Source organism: Octopus sinensis, linkage group LG16 (genome assembly GCF_006345805.1).
Source record: "Octopus sinensis linkage group LG16, ASM634580v1, whole genome shotgun sequence".
In the NCBI taxonomy this organism is placed as follows: Eukaryota; Metazoa; Mollusca; class Cephalopoda; order Octopoda; family Octopodidae; genus Octopus; species Octopus sinensis.
This window is the reverse complement of record NC_043012.1, coordinates 14,921,674-14,941,993: the sequence shown is the minus strand read 5'-3', so window position 1 is coordinate 14,941,993 and position 20,320 is coordinate 14,921,674. Positions and strand designations below refer to the sequence as shown.

General features: G+C 36.5%; 1 protein-coding gene across 5 annotated transcripts in view; it reads right to left on the bottom strand.

Annotated features, from left to right (window-relative positions):
• LOC115220397 (oxysterol-binding protein-related protein 11) overlaps positions 1-20,320 on the bottom strand; it is a 158,821-nt gene that overhangs the window by 67,384 nt on the left and 71,117 nt on the right. For all 5 annotated transcript variants that reach the window (XM_036509896.1, XM_036509895.1, XM_029790518.2 and 2 more), the window contains one exon: positions 11,872-11,903. In XM_036509896.1, coding sequence (XP_036365789.1) covers positions 11,872-11,903 — 32 coding nt within the window. The remainder of the gene's footprint in view (positions 1-11,871; positions 11,904-20,320) is intronic.

The following is a 20,320-nucleotide window of genomic DNA, read 5'->3' as shown; positions in this document are numbered from 1 at the left end:
AGTACTTATTCTATCAGTCTCTTTTGCCTAACCGCTAAGTTACGGGGACATTTGTTCAACATAAACTCTTTGAGGTGATGCCCCAGCATGGCCACAGTCAAATGACTGAAAAGAATAAGAGAATATACACACACACCCAAACCATTTGGTCATGCACCTCCACATAAGGTTAGATTCAATTACTTCACTGGATGACATATTGTATAGTTGAGCCAGGCACTTCATTTTACCATGCACCAATCTACTTAGTAGAAAATGAGTACCTGCTAGTAGCTGGTGCAGCTCTTACCTTCTCTCTAGCTGCTGCATCCTCAAACACTCCACTGGGTTAAGTGTCAGAGGACCGAGAGGGTGTCAATATCTAATCACAACAATATAGGGATCTAAACCAATTAGTGAATGCAAGGGACTTGCTAGCAAGTGACGGCAGCTATTGTTTGGACTTTTTTTTTTTGTGTGTGTATGCATGCACACACTTCAGATAAAGACACTGCATAGTTCACAGCTTCCCACAACCAAATTAAAAAGGTTAGAATTTCACTTTGATTCTAAAAAATACTCTAGCTCTGATCAGCTAAACCTCTAACACACACACACACACAAATAGCACGGAGTAGTTGAAGCAGGGGAATATTCCTTGTGTTGTATGTCTTGTACTCTTTTTATGTTGTTTGAAAAAAGTCCGTTTCCATGGTTTTGTTTTTATATGTTTTTATGTTTTCGTTTCTCATTGTGTTCTACATTTTTTTTGGTGTCCTGTAACCACATATGCATGTATATATACATATAGATGTAGGTATGTACATATATGTATGTATATATGCATATGTTTCATTTATTATTTTGTTATTATATATACACACACACACACTACACCAGAATACTACTCAGTGACATTTTAGAGTATATCAAGTTTTTAAATGCTGTCCAACTTGACAAAGATGAAGCCAACTGCCATGGATCCGGTTTCCTTTACCATTTCCATTGCTTCACAACTGATGTACTTGCTTCTCTTATCATCTTACAACTCATACTAAACATATTGCCCAGACCGCCCAATAGCAATATAAATGAAATAACTACCTTATTAATCCTAAAGACCTCATGGATACTACAGTTCTATCTGAGAGTAACTCTTATTCTATCTCCTTTACTAACTTTGTCATTTCACTGAAAACCTGACATTATAGTGTTAATAGTGTCACATTCCTGACAACCATCTTAATTCGGAGGAATTAAGAATATGCAAATGAGACAAAAAGCACAGGATATTAATGCCAAAATACAAACAAGATATTAAGAGAGTGGTGGCCAGCTAATCTTAGTATGTCGATTGAAAAACAAAGAGAGAGAGAGATTAGCAATCACATAACTATGATTGAGTTTGTGAGTGTTCAATTTAATGTAAAGAAACTAAAACATTGCAAACAAGCTACAAAAAAAAATATTAAAATTGAATGCTGCAACTATTGACCTTGGAAAGCATTTATCAAAATTCCATGAGCAATATTTGCTGAGAGAAGGAGAATTTATGAATACATGAATAGTCTGGTAGAAAAAAAAATTATGAAACGGTAAGTTAAATAAAAAAATAAAGCCATAGGCTTTAAGAGGGAGCCATATGTGACCTACTTTGAATTATTAAAATGACACAGGATTAGCTATATCTACAGTCAAAATTCTAATTCATGACCTAGACTCCAATACAAAATTAGAGAAGAAGCAAAATTAGTAGTTCACAGGTTTCCAAGGATCTCTCTGTTCTGTCCAAATGGTATGGATATTGCTCAATAGAATAATATATGCTGGGTGGAACTATACCATCAATTTAAAGAGAAAACTACACAAAATAATATATATATGTCCAGAGATGAGATAAATTAATTCAGTAAAATAACATACAATCTAACAAATAAAATAACACACAACTAAAATATATAGGTGAAGGTGTGGCTGTGTGGTAAGAAGCTTGCTTCCTAACCACATGGTTCCGGATTCAGTCCCCATGTGTGGCACCTTGGGCAGGTATCTTCTACTACAGCCTTGGGCTGACCCAAGCCTTGTAAGTGGATTTGGTAGACGGAAACTGAAAGAAGCTGTGTGTGTGTGTGTGTGTCTTTGTGTTTGTCCCCCATCACTACTTGACAACTGGTGTTGGTGTGTTTACATCCCCATAACCTAACAGTTCCGCAAAAGAGATTAATAGAATAAGTAGCAGGCTTTAAAAATTAAAGCACTGGAGTTGATTCATTCAACTAAAAAAAAAAAGAAAGAAAGAAATTCAAAGCCGTGCTCCAGTATGACCACAGTCTAATGACTGAATCAAGTGAAATATAAAAGATATATGTTAATATGCTATAAATTGTAAAGCTAACCGATTCATATCAGCAGATTACAAACAGTCGTTAGATATAATGCTAATAATGATGTATCGGTGAATATAATTTGTAACACCTGTTGATAACAACGATGGGTTTCCAGTGGAGCAGCATTTCCAATGTAGAACAATAGAACCAAGTGGAATGGAAGATTACTCAAAACAAACTTGGCCAAGGCAAAGTCCTCAGAGCCAAGTTCTTCCCACTGGTTTCAAATCTGAAGTCAATTGAAGCCAAAGTTCTTCTGCTACTTCAACTCTAGTTATAATATAAAACTTCCATTAAAACAACCTTGACAACAAAGCAACAGCAATCTTTCAGTTCAGGTGACTATGGTAAAATCTTCTGAGGTCTAAAGTAGCTCTGAAAACACCTGTAATAGACAACAGGTAGTCAGCTGAAAGATTAGGTGCATCCCACAAAACTATTGTTCCAGTTATGTGTTCACCAAGCTGGGCATCCATACTGCATGCACTGACATGCAGTGGTTAATTGTATGGTGACATAGTGTGGCAATTAAGGTATGTTTTATTCTTTCCATAATCCAGTCTATTTCTGTGAGTCTGCAGATTCTGGTTGCTGATAGCTGTAGTAGAAAGAGGTAACCAGAGTGTGAAAACTTCTGCCCCTCATGGCAAAATTAGAACTTCCGTCACAAATTTATGTAAGGTCACCCATAAGATGTCTTCACGACCATCTCTCTTTTCCAACCAGAGTAAACATGTACCTCTTGTACAGCAAGATGCCTGTTTCTGTCCCTCTATCATACTTTAACCTCTCATTACCTCACATAAAGCCATCTTCTTCAATACTGTACCCAACCAAGTTGAGGAATCTTGTCTTGCGAGTTTCTTGGTGACTTTACTGGTGCCACTGCCGTGTAGAAAAACACCCAGTATATTCTGTAAAAAGGGTTGGTGTTAGGAAACCATGCCGAAGCATAGAGCTTGGCAGAATCCTTTGACTTGTAAGATGCCGTCAAACCAACCAACCCATGCCAGCATGAAACACACACATTAAATGATGATGTAAGAGCCACCAACTCATCACAGATTTTATTAAATATCTTCAGTGATAATTATTTCCCCAGGTTTTGTCACTAAAATAGATTTTGTAATTAACAAGTTTCTAGCTATTTTAATGAAAGAAAGGACATAGGTCTCATTACGATAATGCAAATATAGAAATAATTTGAAACAGTTGTATTCAAATTCTTACCCATGTCTTTTGAATCTCAAAAAGGCTTTGGTTCAACTTCAACAATGTTTAAATTATTCTGTAATTACTTTTATTCTTTTACTTGTTTCAGTCATTTGACTGCGGCCATGCTGGAGTACCGCCTTTAGCTGAGCAAATCGACGCCAGAGCTTATTGTTTGTAAGGCTAGTACTTATTCTATCAGTCTCTTTTGCCGAACCGCTAAGTTACGGGGACATAAACACACCAGCATCGGTTGTCAAACGATGTTGGGGGGACAAATACAGACACACAAGCATACACACACACAACAGGCTTCTTCCAGTTTCCATCTACCAAATCCACTCACAAGGTTTTGGTTGGCCCGAGGCTATAGTAGGAGACACTTGCCCAAGGTGCCATGCAGTGGGACTGAACCCATGACCACGTGGTTGGTAAGCAAGCCACTTACCACACAGCCACTCCTGCACCTACTGTCAAAAAGTGTCACAAAACTAAAATACCAAACCTTTCTTTTGTCACACTGCATCGCTGTAACATTTATCTTAGCAACTACTCTAAGTGCTAAATTTAGAGAAGCCCAACTCTAAAATTAACTACATTAGCAATGAAACAAAAAAAGTCTATTGTAAACAAGTCAAGTAAAAGATTTCCATTTCTATTGTGAAAGGTTTTATTAATTTATTCATCTATTTATTTACCTATCTCATCCTCCCCTTTCTGAAGAGGATTGGCCTGTAAGAGCTCTATAACCAGTACCACATAAAAAGCACCTGTGCAGGCACTATGTAAAAGCACCCATGCCAGCATGGAAAACGGACGTTAAATGATATCACTGATTCATTATATTTCTTTTGGAGCGAATAACAAGAGAATGTTATTTGGCTTTTTTAATAATGGTTACATCCTTTGCCAATATATATTGGCAAAAACACATACACACACACACACAGAGTTTCTGGTGATCAATTTCCAATCACAAGATAATGGTCGGCCTTAAGGCACGGTGGAAGACATCTGCACAAGGTATTGCACAGTTGATCTAAACGAAAACTACATAGTTGTAATGCTAACTTCCTAACCACACAGCCTTGTCTTCCTGACAAAGATGTGTGTATGTGTGTGTGTGTGTGTGTGTGTATTAGATCAAGAGTTGGAGAAAAAAAGTTTAGAGTGGATGCATTCTCTGTAGAAATTTTTGGAAAATAAATTTATTAAAATGTCAAATTTCTCTTTAATAAGAAAAATACTGAATAGAGTAAAAAAAAATTAGAAAAAGTCAGCTCTAGAATTCATGCTTCTTTGCTCACAACAGTACTACTTAGCTATTGATTTAAAAAAAAACTTGGCTGTATTTGAGACGGGAATATAGATTCAATTAATATATTAATATCAATAATACTGTATAATGAAAGGTCAAAAATCAACATCAGGCAATCATCTTCTGTTTAATATAGGTTTTTATGTATGCACAATGTAGTCAGACCAGTTTGTCAAATTCCCAGTCACTTCAAGTTTGGAAACCAAGTTTCCCATTAATTTTACATTCTATAACTGACAGACTTCACCATTGAACTTTGCAAAATATTGTGTGTTAGCGTATCATATTTTCTAGCATACACGTTGAATTTCTCAGACAAAAATTTACAGCCAGAAAAAAAGTAGGTTGATTAATACACCAAGGCAGCTGTGGAGGACCATCATGTGAAATGCAGCAGGATTTGGAAAGATAGAGATGATGTTTGGATGTTTACACTACACATTTATACTATATACTACGTTGACTAGAATGCAAAAAAATACAGTATACAGAATGTAACGGTGAAATTTCCTTAGTATCTTAGATGATATCTGAAAAGAATATTCATCTTTTTAAATGCTATCATATCCAATTAATAATTTTTCGGCATTGTACTGGCAGTCCACACTCATTTAAGATTAATTATGTCAATTTAATAATATCTATATCAAGAGTTTATTTGAAATGTTCTATAAACTTTTCTATATATTCATATATATTTATATTTTGATGTCAAAATGATGAAGACGATTATGTAACTAATATCATACAGCAGTCATCCACAAAGTGAAACACCATTTCATAGATCAATGTTTAAGATACAAATCCAATACCAAAATAGATTTTGATGAATATGGTTTCAGGTTCAGTTTTCAGTCCCACTGCATGGTATTTTGGGCAAGTGTCTTCTACCACAACATTAGCCCAACCAAAGCCTTCTGAGTGAATTTGGTAGACAGAGACTGAAAGAAGCCCATCATATGCATGTGTGTGTGTGTGTGTGTGTGCATGCACAATAGTTAATACCTCCTTATCTTGACATCACATTATAGTTGTAAATGAATGTCCCCGTCATACAGCAGTGTCCTCCACTGTCAATTTACCATGTAAAACATGTCTGGCCATGGGGGAAATAATACCTTACTTGGAAACATGTACAAGGGGGTATCCAAAAGTAACCAGAAACATTCTGTGTGGGACAAGCCTGTTGTAGTTCAGGTTTCTGCCACTAGATGCCACTTGATGTCATCCTCAGTCATCAGTCTGCGAAATGGCAGTGTCGGGTGGAGTCATACTGCCACATGATGATCTTTGTTTTGCTTCTCTGTTCCTCAATTTTTGCGCTGGCTGAAATGAAGGAACAGCGTGCTTCTGCAAAATTCTGTTTACTGCTGGTGAAAACGGTGGCTGAAACAGCTTACAAAGATGCCGCCATGAGCAAAACACAAGTTTACAAATGGTTTCTATGCTTTAGGATTGGTCACTTGAAGACCAACCCCATTCAGGACAACCATCAACCTCCTGCATGAATACATGAAAATTCATGAATTGATCTTGGAGGACCATTACCGAACAATTGATGAACTTGTTGATATAACTGGTGTGTCCTGGAGCTCCTGCCAACGAATTTTGAGTGAGGAATGAAAAGAGTTGCAGCAAAACTTGTGCCTCGCTTGCTCACGGAAGATCAAAAGCAATCACAACTGAATGCATGTCGTGAACTGAAAGAACAGTTGGAAGTTGATTCGAACCTTTTTTCGAAGGTCATCACTGGTGACAAAAACTGGTGCTACGGAATTTGCAGATGTGGAAGAGGTGAGTGAGGAAAAAAACAATGGAAGTGTTAAAAGGCATCACTTTGCAAGAGTTCCAGCACTGCTTCGAGTAGTGGAAAATGTGCCTGGACCATTGCTTCAAGTGGAGAATACTTTGAAGGCAATTAAAGTGTAAATATGTAAAACTAAGTGAATAAAATAATAGTGGAAAATTCCGGTTTCTTTTGGGTGCTCCCTTGTAGTAAAGGTTGGCAGTAGAAAGGATAGCTGGCCATAGAAAATATGCCTCAACAAATTCTGTCCAACCTGTGCAAACATGGAAAAGTGGACATGATGATGATGATATATGGACCTATCTTGGCATCAATCACAAGGTCTCAGGTTTGCCCCTACTGAATAATATCTTGGGCAAGTCTCTTTTACAATAGCTTTGGTTAACCCAAGCACTTTGAAAGGGAGTGAATCAATGGAGATTGTGTGGATGCTTATCATCATCATCATCATTATTATTATTAAAATACAATATTATATTTTTACATCAGCCAATTTATCTATTGATTTCATACCAAGAGTTGAGAAAACCCTAGCAATTGTCAGAAAAGGTTATATAATGAAAATAGGAAATGATATGGGTACACACATCATCCTTTTGTTTTTTGTAGCTGTGTGAAACTCTGAGCTCAGGGTTACAAGTATTTGTCCTATGACAGAGCTCCTTCTACTTATACAAATTATAACTAACTCTTAATATATAATCAGCTGTGTTAGAGAGACAAAAATGTCAGTGAGTGAAGATAGAACTGTTGATTTTTCAGCCAATAAGCCAGTACACAACCAAATCAGTGAGTTCAGTCTTTCCATAACATAAGATTTCTACATTTCATTCTTGATATTATCACCTCATTATCATTACACCCAGGGATATATTTAGACTGTTCAACATGATAACAAGCATTACAGCTACACTAGGCAGCTGTCAAAAAAAACAAAACAATCTAAACATCAAGCTATTTAATTGCTCATTAGTTTTCAAATTGATCAATGATTACAACTTATGTTGTTTTTACATTCATATTGAGTCCATGTGAACACAGATCAAATCAGGAAGTGTGTTACCTAAGGATACAACTTGACTTGAGACAGCATTCACCCGGGGTGGGTTGAGCTGGCTTCATTCATCCTCAATGCTGCATCTCTCACAAACGCCGACCAGACCTGGCGATTTGAGGTTAACGACCATGTTATCTCAACCACTCCTTATTCCAGCGGTGATTTGAGGTTAACGACCACGTGATCTCAACCACTCCTTATTCCAGTGGCGAACGCCGTAGATATGGGAGCCTAGGTTGGGTTCCAGATCAGCCTTGACTGTCATCAGCCAGATTTTTCGTTGTTCTGTCATCAGCCAGGTTTTTTGTTGTCAGCACAACATCCAATGCCAATATGTATTGAAATATTAAGAATATTACTGCAGAACTTAACAGATTATCCACTAAGCCATTATGAATTCAAATTTCAACAAATGTTAAGCTCACAAAATTTCATGGCTACACAACATTACATGATTGGATAAATCAATAAATTTACAAACTTAGAAGATTTCTTAGTACTAATACAACTAAATGCCTAATGTTAATCCTTTAGTATTTAAACCAACCATATCTGCCCACATATTCTTCCATTTTTTATGTTCAAACCAGTAAGACCCGGCCTCTTACATTTAAAAATAAACAATCACATCATCAAAATATCTCAAAGCTGAGATAATACACGATTGATTCAAAACAACGTGAACAAATAAGCATTACATTTAACAAAGTAATCTGAATATTAAAGGGTTAAATCACACAATACATGGATATTTTGAACAGGAGATTAAATACGAAAGGGTGCTGAAAAGTTCCTGGCTTTGGATAAAAGACCAACGTAGTAAGTTCAATTCTCGAACTGGGCTGTCTGTTGTGTTCTTGAGCAACGCATTTTATTTCACGTTGCTCCAGTTCACTCAGCTGTAGAAATGAGTTGCAATGTCATTGGTGCCAAGCTGTATTGGCCCCTTTGCCTTTCCCTTGGATAACACTGGTGGTGTGGAGAGGGGAGGCCGGTATGCATGGGCGACTGCTGGTCTTCTATAAACAACTTTGCCCGTACTTGAGCTTCAGAGGGTAACTTTCTAAGTGCAATTCCATGGTCATTCATAGCCAAAGGCGGTCTTTGCTTTTTACCCTTTTATTCCCGTCTCAGATTCACACTTATTGCAGTGGTCCTTCAGTTTTTCTAAACCCTGTAAAAGAACTCGAGAGATTGGGCCTCCAACCAGGCCTTTCACAATACTCTTAAAACCAGGAACTTTTCAGCACCCTGTCATATAAAGGTTCTTTAAGACCTTAATTGAAATATTCTGAATGAATCATACATGAAGGTATGGCTGAGTAGTTAAAACTTTCCTTTGAAGCCAGAGGGGAGGTTGATATGCATGGCCGACCCCACCATCCAGTTATGCTCTTCTTGGTTTACCAATACCTGTATATCCGTGCATGGGTTTCTAGTAGAGCATAAAAATTAGTCTAATTAAGAAAATATTTCCTAACGGCCTTTCAAATCTCTTTTGTCTTGCTTTAGCATTGATTACTATTCAACATATTTTCTGGATATTTCTCAGATCTTCAGAGGAATATCCAGGGAATATGTTAATCCTTTAGCACTGAAACTGGCCACATCTGGTCCAAATATTCTACCGATTTTATGTCAAAAATTGGCCAGATCCACACCTACTCTACAATGTTATCAACATCTCAAAGCTACAATAAAATACGATAAATTCAAAACAATGTGAGTAAATAAAAATTACATTTCACAGAGTAATCTGAATGCTTAAGGGTTTATATTAACCCAAAATGAGACAAAAGAATTTTTAAAAAGTTGTGAGGGAATTTGTTCATCTCTTAATTTTCAAGCAATACTAAGTGAGTCATGACCCTAACCATTTAGGAATAAAGACTAAATCATAACGCTTTCAACACCAGCCTACCCTAAACCTCTGGAGTCTGTTCAAATTTAAATGAAAATCTTTGACTGAAATCTCTATTACATTTCAGATATTAGATTTCAGTAAGTAAATTTGATCCTTTTTGAATCTAAAACCTAGTTATTCACAAACCTCTCATAATTCTTGATTATTCTTAAAATTGAAACATAAGGCAGTATATTAACATCAGAAAATAGGGTCACAAAAGGTCAAGCTATCCAACACCTTTTAAAGTGGAATAAATGGCTAAACCTATTTAGTTCAGTCTTGTATTTATTACCTTATTTCTTTCCCTTTTTTTTTCTCTTAACTGTAACTAATAAGTTATTTGCAATAAAGCCACTCTTTGAAGATTTGATAGAAAGCAAAACCTGCCAAGTGCAAACTGCCAAAACTTAATGCTCCCCAAGGGAAATGCTACAGAATTGTAGTAGACAACCTAAATGATCTGTTATTCAATTTGACATTTGGCATTGAACAGACCATTCATTTCTGCCAAATTTTCAGCTTGATAGCTGTGAGATAGCTAGAGTGTGTGCTGCCCAGGACAGCCCTACAGTTTGCTGCCCTATAAAAACACCACCTGGGGTAGACTGTGTTCCCCTGCCCCCTCCTTCGTTACCTCTCCCATCCTGTTATGCTACAGCTAGATAGTGAACAGCATATATTTGTAAAAATATGTGGCATTTAAAAAAATATGAGGTGGCATCAAAATTTCCCTGACTGTTTCTGTGGCACGACAACAGATGGCTGCACATGGTAGCATGCAAGCAGTGACCTTCATGGGGCAGTGTGTTGACATCACTGTATCTATTTTGCAAGTTGTGAAATTTGTGTTCTTCTGATCACGTGTATGCTGTAGTCTGCAATTTTGTCATGGACAGGAAGTTGGAACAAAGAGCCAACGTGAAATTTTGTGTTAAACTTGGGAAGTCTGCTACAGAGACATTGAGCAGGCTTTGGCAAGCTTATGGTGACAAGGCAATTGGTTGTTTGCAATGTTTCAAGTGGCACAGGCACTTCAAAAGTAGAAGAACATCCCTAGAAGACAACAAACAGTCTGGAAGACCTGCCGTGAATGTCACCCCTGGAAATGTGGAGGAAATTCATCAGCTTGTGCATGAGGATTGTCTGAGGACAACGAATGACATTACTGATGTTGTTGGTGTGTTGTATGGATCCATGCAAGCTATCCTAATGTCTAAATTGAACATGCAGCATGTCTCTGCCAAGTTTGTCCTCTGCCTGCTGACCAGAGCAGAAAGATCATCATGTCAAAGTCTGTCAAGATCTTTGTCAGTATGCCACTGATGACCCATCTTTCATGTCAAAAGATCATGACTGGTCTGGTGATGAGAGTTGAGTCTACAGGTACAACCCTGAGATGAAGCAGCAGTCATCACAATGGAAGAGGCCTTCATCTACATGACTGAAGAAGAGCCTGCTCATCATTTCTTTTGATATCCACAGTATTGCACATCAAGAATTTGCCCCCCTGAATCAGACCATCAATCGAGAGTTCTACTGTGAGGTTTTGAAGCATTGGAGAGAGGACATTTGGTGAAAGCGACCAGATCTATGGAGCACAAAGAATTGGATTCTTCACAACAACAATGCACCCAGTCACCAAGCTCTCCTCACCTGTGAATTTTTCGCCAAAAACAACATTGTATCGCTTCCACACTCGCCCTATTTGCCAGATTTAGCACCTGTGAACATCCATCTCTTTCCCAAGATGAAAATGCAGCTCAAAGGTTACCATTTTAACACTGTTGTCAAGATCCAGAGCAAATCACAGAAGGTCCTCAACTTGCTTACGGAAGATGACTTCCAGGCCAGATTCCAAAAGTAGCAGGAATGTAGGACTGGTGTATTGTTGCACAAGGTGACTATTTCGAAGATGATATAAAAGCTTGGGTGAATAAGTTATTTTTTTATTAAACATAACTAGTCCAGGAACCTTTTGATACCACCTTGTATAATGACAAATTGACCTGAAGTGAAGCAGGAAGGGACTGGTGCCTTGCCCAGTGTGGACCCAGTGATTCAATACATATTCATGGTCAAGGAAACGAGTCTGTAACAAATAGAAGCCACAACGTAAAGAAATACCAGCCATCACTGCTGACATCACAATAGGTTCTCTTGATATCCTTTCATTAAAGCAAGTAATAAAGAACCAATTATAATTACCGTCGGTTTCGTTCTTCTACAGTTTCAAACTCCTGCAAAACAAGAAAAAAAAATTTCATTTAGGATGGTCCATAAATAAAATCCCACATTTAAGTCTCCAGAGTATTATTGTTTACTCTGTAGAAGTATAAAAACCGAATTTTATTCTATTGGTTATGTAAAACTTGAAGAATATAAATGAAGCCAATATATGCTGAAAGTAATTCAATATGGGAACAAAAATTAAGCAGGAAAAAAAAAAACCTAAAACAAACCAAATTCTAAAGGCAATTATTGTTACTAGTTTTACAGATAAACAGACAGAATACATCTATGCAAAAATATAAACAACCTATCAATGTACAAGTAATTTAAACTAGATCTAATGTATAACAACATTAAAAAACTACTCTATTCAAATATACAGTTCAAAAACATCAGTTGATAAAGGCTATTCTTTCCATTAAGAAGTATGGAAGACAACTCTGTACATAGTTTGGTTTCACCGATGTTTTTCAGTATAAGTGCAGCCTCACTCAATCATCAAAAGCATTCAAGGTCTAACTGCTGAGGCTTACAAATAAGGCATACAAAGCATAGCTGCTCAATACCTTAAACAGGTGTCTTCATAATACCTTAAACAGGTGTCTTCAGCCAATGACATTTCATTTATGAGACATTTTAATGCACAACTAACAATTCTAATTTTTTTTTGTTCCTGTCACTGGAACCAAATTCATTCATTGGGCTTTGATCGGCCTGGGGTTATAGTAGAAGACACTTGCCTAAAAAGCCATATGCAGTAGGACTGAATCCAAAACTATGCGTTTGCAAAGTGAACCACTAATTTGTGATATATTTTCACTCATTCATGTCCAGTCAATGTCCAGTTTCTGTCCTTAATTAAGGCAGTGAGCTGGCAGAATCATTAGCAAAGCCGGGTGAAATGCTTAGCTGTATTTCATCCATCTTCATGTCCTAAGTTTAAATTCCACCAGGGTCAATTTGGCCTTTCATCCCTTTGAGATTAATAAAATAAGTACCAGTTGAGTACTGATATGGGGGCCTAGGTTGGGTTCCAGATCAAGCGAATGCCGTAGATATGGAGGCCTAAAATCTTGTCACCCGCAGAGGGACTTGAACCTGCGACCCTCAGATTTCATAATTGACAGTTCTTAAAAGTCTGATGCTCTACTGACTGAGCTATGCGGGCTTCCATATCTACGGCGTTCGCCACTGGAATAAGGAGTGGTTGGAGATCACGTGGTCGTTAGCCTCAAATCGCCAAGCCTGGTCGGCGTTTGTGAGAGATGCAGCATCGAGGATGAATGAAGCCAGCTCAACCCACCCCAGGTGAATGCTGTAAGAAGAAGAAGTTGAGTACTGAGGGTCAAAATTGCTGGCCTTGTGCCAAAACTTGAAATCAATTTCCATCTTTAATTAGCATTTACCTTCATATTTGCTTCAAACTTAAATTAATTAACAACAGACCATAGTCATGTTGTTCTTGGCCACCACTAGAAATACATCAAAAAAGAAATCCTTTGTTATCGACAAAGCAGTTTGGTGACCTTCACACACCTGCTATTACACTGGCCTCAAAATGTTGATGCGGTGGGTGGGGACTCTACACAGCATGGCAGTTTTGCATAGAGATTCACTTTGCATGTCATTGAAGACCTTCTTTAAGTCAGAGTCGACCAAAGGCAACTGTTCAAACTCATGATTCAATGTTGCCAAACATGACAATTTGTTCACTCACAACCCTCCATTCCTGAATCCCACCGGTTCCCATCATAGATCTTCATTAACCACCTTCTTTAAGCAGGTAAGGAGGTCACTGCAGAACAGTTTGTAAGAAAACAGACAGCAGATTTATTCCGTAATTATTGCAATTGCTTAGAGCGCCTTTCTTAAGCATTATTATCCCTGGTTTCAATAACTTCCACTTTGTGCTGTACTATACATACATACACATACAAACACATACATACACATACAAACACACACGTTTGTTTCTGTGCTATAACAAAAACAATTTAACATTAAAATGGAAACATATTCAATGCTTTTCAGTAAAGTACATGTTTATTATGCTTTTATAACAAAACGGGTGACAATGACTTCACTGTTTTAGCCTAATTGCTTTTATCAGACTATAGCCAATAGACCAAAACTTCAAAATCGCTATCACCCCTTTTCTTGAAAAGCTTAATAAATAAATATATAAATACAGAAAATAAAGGAATACTTGAACGCAGAATAGCTTTGAAGACAGGTTAGAAAATCAGGTAAATATCGTTTAGAAGATGGAAAATCAAACCCTATACTTCTTAAATTCCAGTTGAATGCTCTGAACTAAGAGACCAGCCCTTATAAGTTTGTTTGCAACAAGTTCTCATATATATATGATCCACTCTGCTGGGTGGTTGGTGTTAGAAAGGGCAACCAACCATGAAAACCTTGCCAAAACAGACACAAAAGTCCGGTGCAGTCTTCTGCTTGGCCAGATCCAGTCAAACCGTCCAACCCATACCAGCTTGGAAGGTAGACGTTAAACGATGATTGAGATATATATACACACAAATACGTTTCATTAACGAACTTCAGAAAATAGTGATATCATATCTATAATTAACAAGCCATCATTAAACAAGTTCTTAAAATAGAAACTGAAGCTTTTTTGTTTTTTTATATGCAACATTAACTTTTTGTTGTTGATCATCATCAGGTTTTTTACTGCCCAACAAAAGGAACAGATTTTCACATTCTGTGATTTAATGGAATAAAACCATCTTGGCATTAATCCTGCATTGATGTCTTTGTTTGAATTTCTATTTTATGTAAATTCATCTACTTTTACTTGAAGATAGGGAAAGTTATCTATAATACTAATCCTCTACCTGTTCACCTTCACCTTTCTACCTTTCGTCAATTTTCTTTTTAAACCAACACAAATGAAATACTAAGGTGTAATTCAAATAATTATGATCAAATTGAAAGAGACATGTTTCAGTGTTAATTTTTAGTAGTAGATAATTAGTTGCTGTCATACTATTCTGCTTTATCCGAATAGAAAGAGAACAAGGGCTGACACAGAGTTGTATTTTCACTTGATATATTTCCTCTCATCAAAAGCTAAGACAACTCATCAAAACATTAAGAAACAACCAAAAATAAAATTCAAAAGAAATTTAAACTTGAATTTTTTTTTTTAAATGTAAAAATATTCTCATGAATTTTGGAATTTACATTAACCCTTTTGTTACTATATTTCTGAAATCTTAAAATTGAAAATAAATAATTTATTAAAATAGCTTGATAAGCTGATGTTTGCAACAAATTAGCCTAAAATTCTAATGGAAAATTTCAATTAAGAGAATATTGAAACAGGGAGTTTGCGTCATAGAATCAGGGCAGATTCAGGTAGGTCGGCATCAAAATTGCTAATAATTATCATTTCTAATTTCTTTTTGAGTTATGCTGACTTCCTCCGTTATTTTTTTTTATTAGCTAATTACATTAACTCTCAGCACACAACCTCGGAACAAACACTTGTTATCAATTATCTATCAAAGTCAATAAAGAAAATTCAGCTTTAAAAACCATGTTTTGTCTTTTAATAATGAAACTTTTTATAATTCCTCACTATAATTCCAAGATACAACTAATCAAAGTGCAATGTTTGTATAGCTTATACAATAAAACTAGACTCAGAAATCTACTAATTTTAACACTATACCTTAAATATAGTAGCTACTTACGAGAGGAAACCTTTAAGGTGTATAAATGTTTTATACACCATAACTTTGAACTATATATTAATCACTATGAAAAAACTATAGATAAATAATGCTTTCAAAATTTCTATGATAAATACTAAGTAACAACTACATCTGTACTAAAGTAGTCAGATTTAAACTAAAATTTCATGTGATTTTAGTTGGTCAGCAACACCAACATAATATGCTAAAATATAAAGTTATAGATATTTTCCCAAACTCCTCCAAAATCTTGATTAGCCCGAAATTTAATTAGTGTTCTAATCATTAAAACCTGAAAGAATTAAATATGAATTTAGCCTTTGTTGAACACAAGTTTTCTTTATGATTAGTGAAGCTGGTATAAAAAGAAAAGCTATAACACAGTAGCATTTAAACCAACCGGCCATATCTGGCCTAATTATTCTACCTGTTTATGTTCTAACTGGCCAGACCCAGCCTTTCACACCTATCCTACAATGTCATTTTTAAAATCACGTCATCGAAATCTTGGAGCTACAAGTGAAAGCAGGATAAATTCAAAACAATGTCAATAAATAAGCATTACATTTGATAAAGTAATGTGAATGCTAAAGCAAGCAACACACAAGAAACTGTCTTTACTCATTAAAGTAATCACTCAGAGCACAAAAGGACAAATAAGAGTAAGAAACATAATTAGAAAAGAAAAATTTTAATTAATCAAAGAATGGAAGTAGAAATAGTCAATTAGAGTCAGCCAGAAGCAGTTTTCCAATGATATTCAAATAACACTCCAACTACTTTTACCATGGACATGTGTGTATCTATCTATCTATAAATAAATCACACACACATTTCTGTAGTAGATAACACTTGATGGCCTTTACAGCAGACTTTTCTTTTTTATCAGTTCCCTTCTACCAACAAAATTACATCCTGACAACTGTTCTATTTACTATAAATATATCCTGTGGTTATTTCGGCATTTTAGAGCAACAGCCAATTTACCATTCATTATTATTTAACAAAAGCAATTCGGTTAAACATGAAAACATAAACAATATAGAAAAGCTGACATCTGCCACAAAGTGTATATAAGAGAAAGAAGCAACTTTTATTTTTCTATTTTTTGTAAATTAACAGGTTTTAATAGAATGAAACAAAATTGGAAATGATCTGCAAACATTAGTAAAAGTTAAAGAGACTTGGCTTTAGGTGAAGGTGTGGCAAGAAGCTTGTTTACCAACCATGTGGTCTTGGGTTCAGTCCCACTATGTGGCACCTTGGGCAAGTGTCTTCCACTGTAGCTCGGAACTAACCACAACCTTGTTAGTAGATTTGAAAGAAGCCCATTGTATGAGTGTCTCTGATCAGAATCATTTAATGTCTGCTTTCCATGCTGGCATGGGTTGGATTATATTGATTCAATTTAGTTTTGAAAGTAGATGTGGTACTTACAGAATCTAATGTTGGTAACTAAATTAAGGAGGTCTGACTCAAAAGGGACTAATTCTCTAACTTACAAGAGGGTATTTACATGTATTTAAATCAATGTTCTGGAGGCTAATGTGGAATCAAAAAATAAGGCTGGAGCCGGCAGAAACGTTAGCACGCCAGGCGAAATGCGTAGCCATATTTCATCTGCTGCTACGTTCTGAGTTCAAATTCCGCCAAGGTTGACTTTGCCTTTCATCCTTTCGGGGTTGATAAATTAAGTACCAGTTACGCACTGGGGTCGATGTAATCGACTTAATTTGTTTGTCTGTCCTTGTTTGTCCCCTCTATGTTTAGCCCCTTGTGGGTAATAAAGAAACATATCCATTTTATCAGATCTTCCACAATATATATATATATACCTATGTGCATTTTGTTTTTACTGCATCACCACTGCTTGACAACTGGTGTTGGTTTGTTTACATTACTATAACTTAGCAGTTCAACAAGAAGAGACTGGCAGGAATAAGTACCAAGCTTATAAGTACTGGGATTGACTTGTTCAATAAAACCCATCAAGGCAGTGCTCCAGCTTGGTCACAGTCAAAAGACTGAATCAGGTAAAAGGAGACTAACAATCAACCAAAGTCTTTAAGAAACAAACAGCCATAGGAGATCCATTTAAAATCTGTGAGAGAGAGGGGGAGAGGGGAGGGAGGGAGGGAGAGAGAAATGAATGGATCAGCGTCCAAGAGTCTTGTTTACAAGAGACTCTTCCTTACTATTAAGAGACAAAATCTTAATGGAAAAAGAAAAAATTAATTAGCATCATCCATTTCTCAAGTATTGATTGGAGCTGTTTGCTTATTACATTCAATTAGTTTCCATGTCACTTCACTGTGATTGGTACCTAAAGTGCAACTACTCATCTTTAATAAAACTTAATAATGTATGCGTCTTTATAGAAAAATGTATGAAAGCCATAGGAGTAGCTGTGTGGCTGAGAAGTTTGCTTCCCAACTATAGGGTCTGGGGTTCAGTTCGTCTATGCAGCACCCTTAGGCAAGTGTCAGTCACTATAGCCCCAGGCCAACCACAGCCTTGTGAGTGGATTTGGTAGATAGAAACCCCATTGTGTGTGTGTGTGTGCATGTGCATCAGTGTTTGTTCCCTACCAGCCCTTAACAACCTGTTTTGGTTTGTTTACATCACTCATAACTTTGAAGTTTGGCAAAAGAAACTGATAAGTACAAGGTTTTTTAAAAAAAAGGACTGAGGTCCATTTCTTTGATTATTGCATTCAAAGCAGTGCCCCAGCATGGCCACAACCCAATAACTAAAACAATTAGAAGATAAAAGAACTTGAAAGTAAAACAGCCCATAAGATCAGGTTTGTGAGACCATCTGTTTATGCTGTTTAGAAATGCACCCCCCCCCCACCAACCCTGAGTGAACTATGATCAAAAGCATTCCAACCAAGATCAGCTTTTCTGCCCCCATCCACCATTATCCAAAGTGTCTTTTTAAGATGGTGGGGACTAATTTGTGGAAGATTTAACTGCTATTTGTAGCGGGTTGAGTAACAACAAAGTAATTTCTTTAACACAGAAGCAAAATGTAGTTAATTTGAAGATAAGCTTGAAAAACGTGTAGTAATGCATCGAACATACTGTTGTTGTTGTTGGTATTATCAATAATATTAAAAATATGCTTTTTGTTTTTGTACGTACCTGTTGTGTGCGTCACACTTACTTCAAAGAAGTGGCAAAGCAAGAGAGAGAAGGACAGAGAGGAAGAGAGAGAGTGAAAGAGACAATGAGTAGTGACAGCGTTCGTTCTGTGTTCTTAAATGTTTCAGAGAAGACGTAAGAGAGAAGGAAAGAGTGAGAGAGAGAGAAAAGTGAGAGAGTGAAAGAGACAGTGAGATACATATACACATTGTTAAATAAAAAGCAGGAGAGAAGAGGGACACAAAGTGAAAGAGAGAAAGGGAGATACATAAATCCAAAGAAAAGTTGATACACAGATTCATAGACGCAGCAAATATTGGCCGTCAATTTCACCTTTCATTACCACACGAGGATAAAATTAACTCACAAATGGCTGAGTACTCCACAGACATGCATAACATTAACATAGCTCTCAGGGAGATTCAGCCTCACACAGAATATGACAAAGCTGGCCCTTTTGAATTACAGCTACAACTCCAGACATATATATATATATGAATGTATTTGTATGTGTGTATAGTTTAGGTTAGTTAAAACATGTTTGCAATAAGTGTCGTGTGGTGGAGATAAACGCATTTACCAAATTTTCATTCATAAATCCATTTATTATTTTGTGCTTTTGCATTTCAACTGTTACATTTGTACCCAGAAATTTTCAACAACTGCACATCAGAAGAAATGGAAAAACGAGTAATTTTATCTCCTAAAAATTCTGACAGTCTTGCAATAAATGAAAAAGTTCTTAATATTATACCAGAGGCCCTTAAAACGTACTTAAGCACAGATTCAGTGTCCTGCAATAATGAAGAGGAGGTTCAGAACTATCCATTTGATATCATAAACTCACTCCATCCAGTATTCTTCCTCATCGCCTCAACTTAAAAGTAGGTGCTTTTTTATTTTGCTAAGAAATCTTTCAATCAATCAAGGATTAGGTAATGGAACTCACATGAAAGTGCAAAAACTTGATGAACATTGTGCAGAGGTATCATTGGTAACAGGCCTCAACAAAGGTCGTGCAGTTCTAATTCCCAGAATTAAACTTAGCCCAAGTGATGCAAATATCCCATTCACATTAAACAGACTTCAGTTTCCACTTCGACTTGCATATTCAATGACAATAAGGCTCAAGGGCAAACATTTGAAAAAGTTGGAATACATTTGCCTCAACCAGTATTTTCTCTGTTGCATTTTCAAGAGCACGAGCTATGAACAATATCAAAGTAAGAGTTATGACACTCAAATGGGATAACAGACACGGCCAAAAATGTGGTGTGAAATACACACAAAATATTGTCTACCATGAAGTACTGTAAGGAAGACCACCGCCACACAATCATTTAACCTTCAAGATCAGGGAACCAGTTAGGGACTCACTGGATCTCTCTTGGCATACCAGCAAGCCACAAAATCGCACCAGCCAGCATCACCACTACCTCCAAGCCTATCATATATATATACATATATATGTATGTATATATGTGTGTCTGTGTTTGTCCCACCACCACCACCACCACCACCATTGCTTGACAACCGATGTTGGTGTGTTTGCATCCCTGTAAT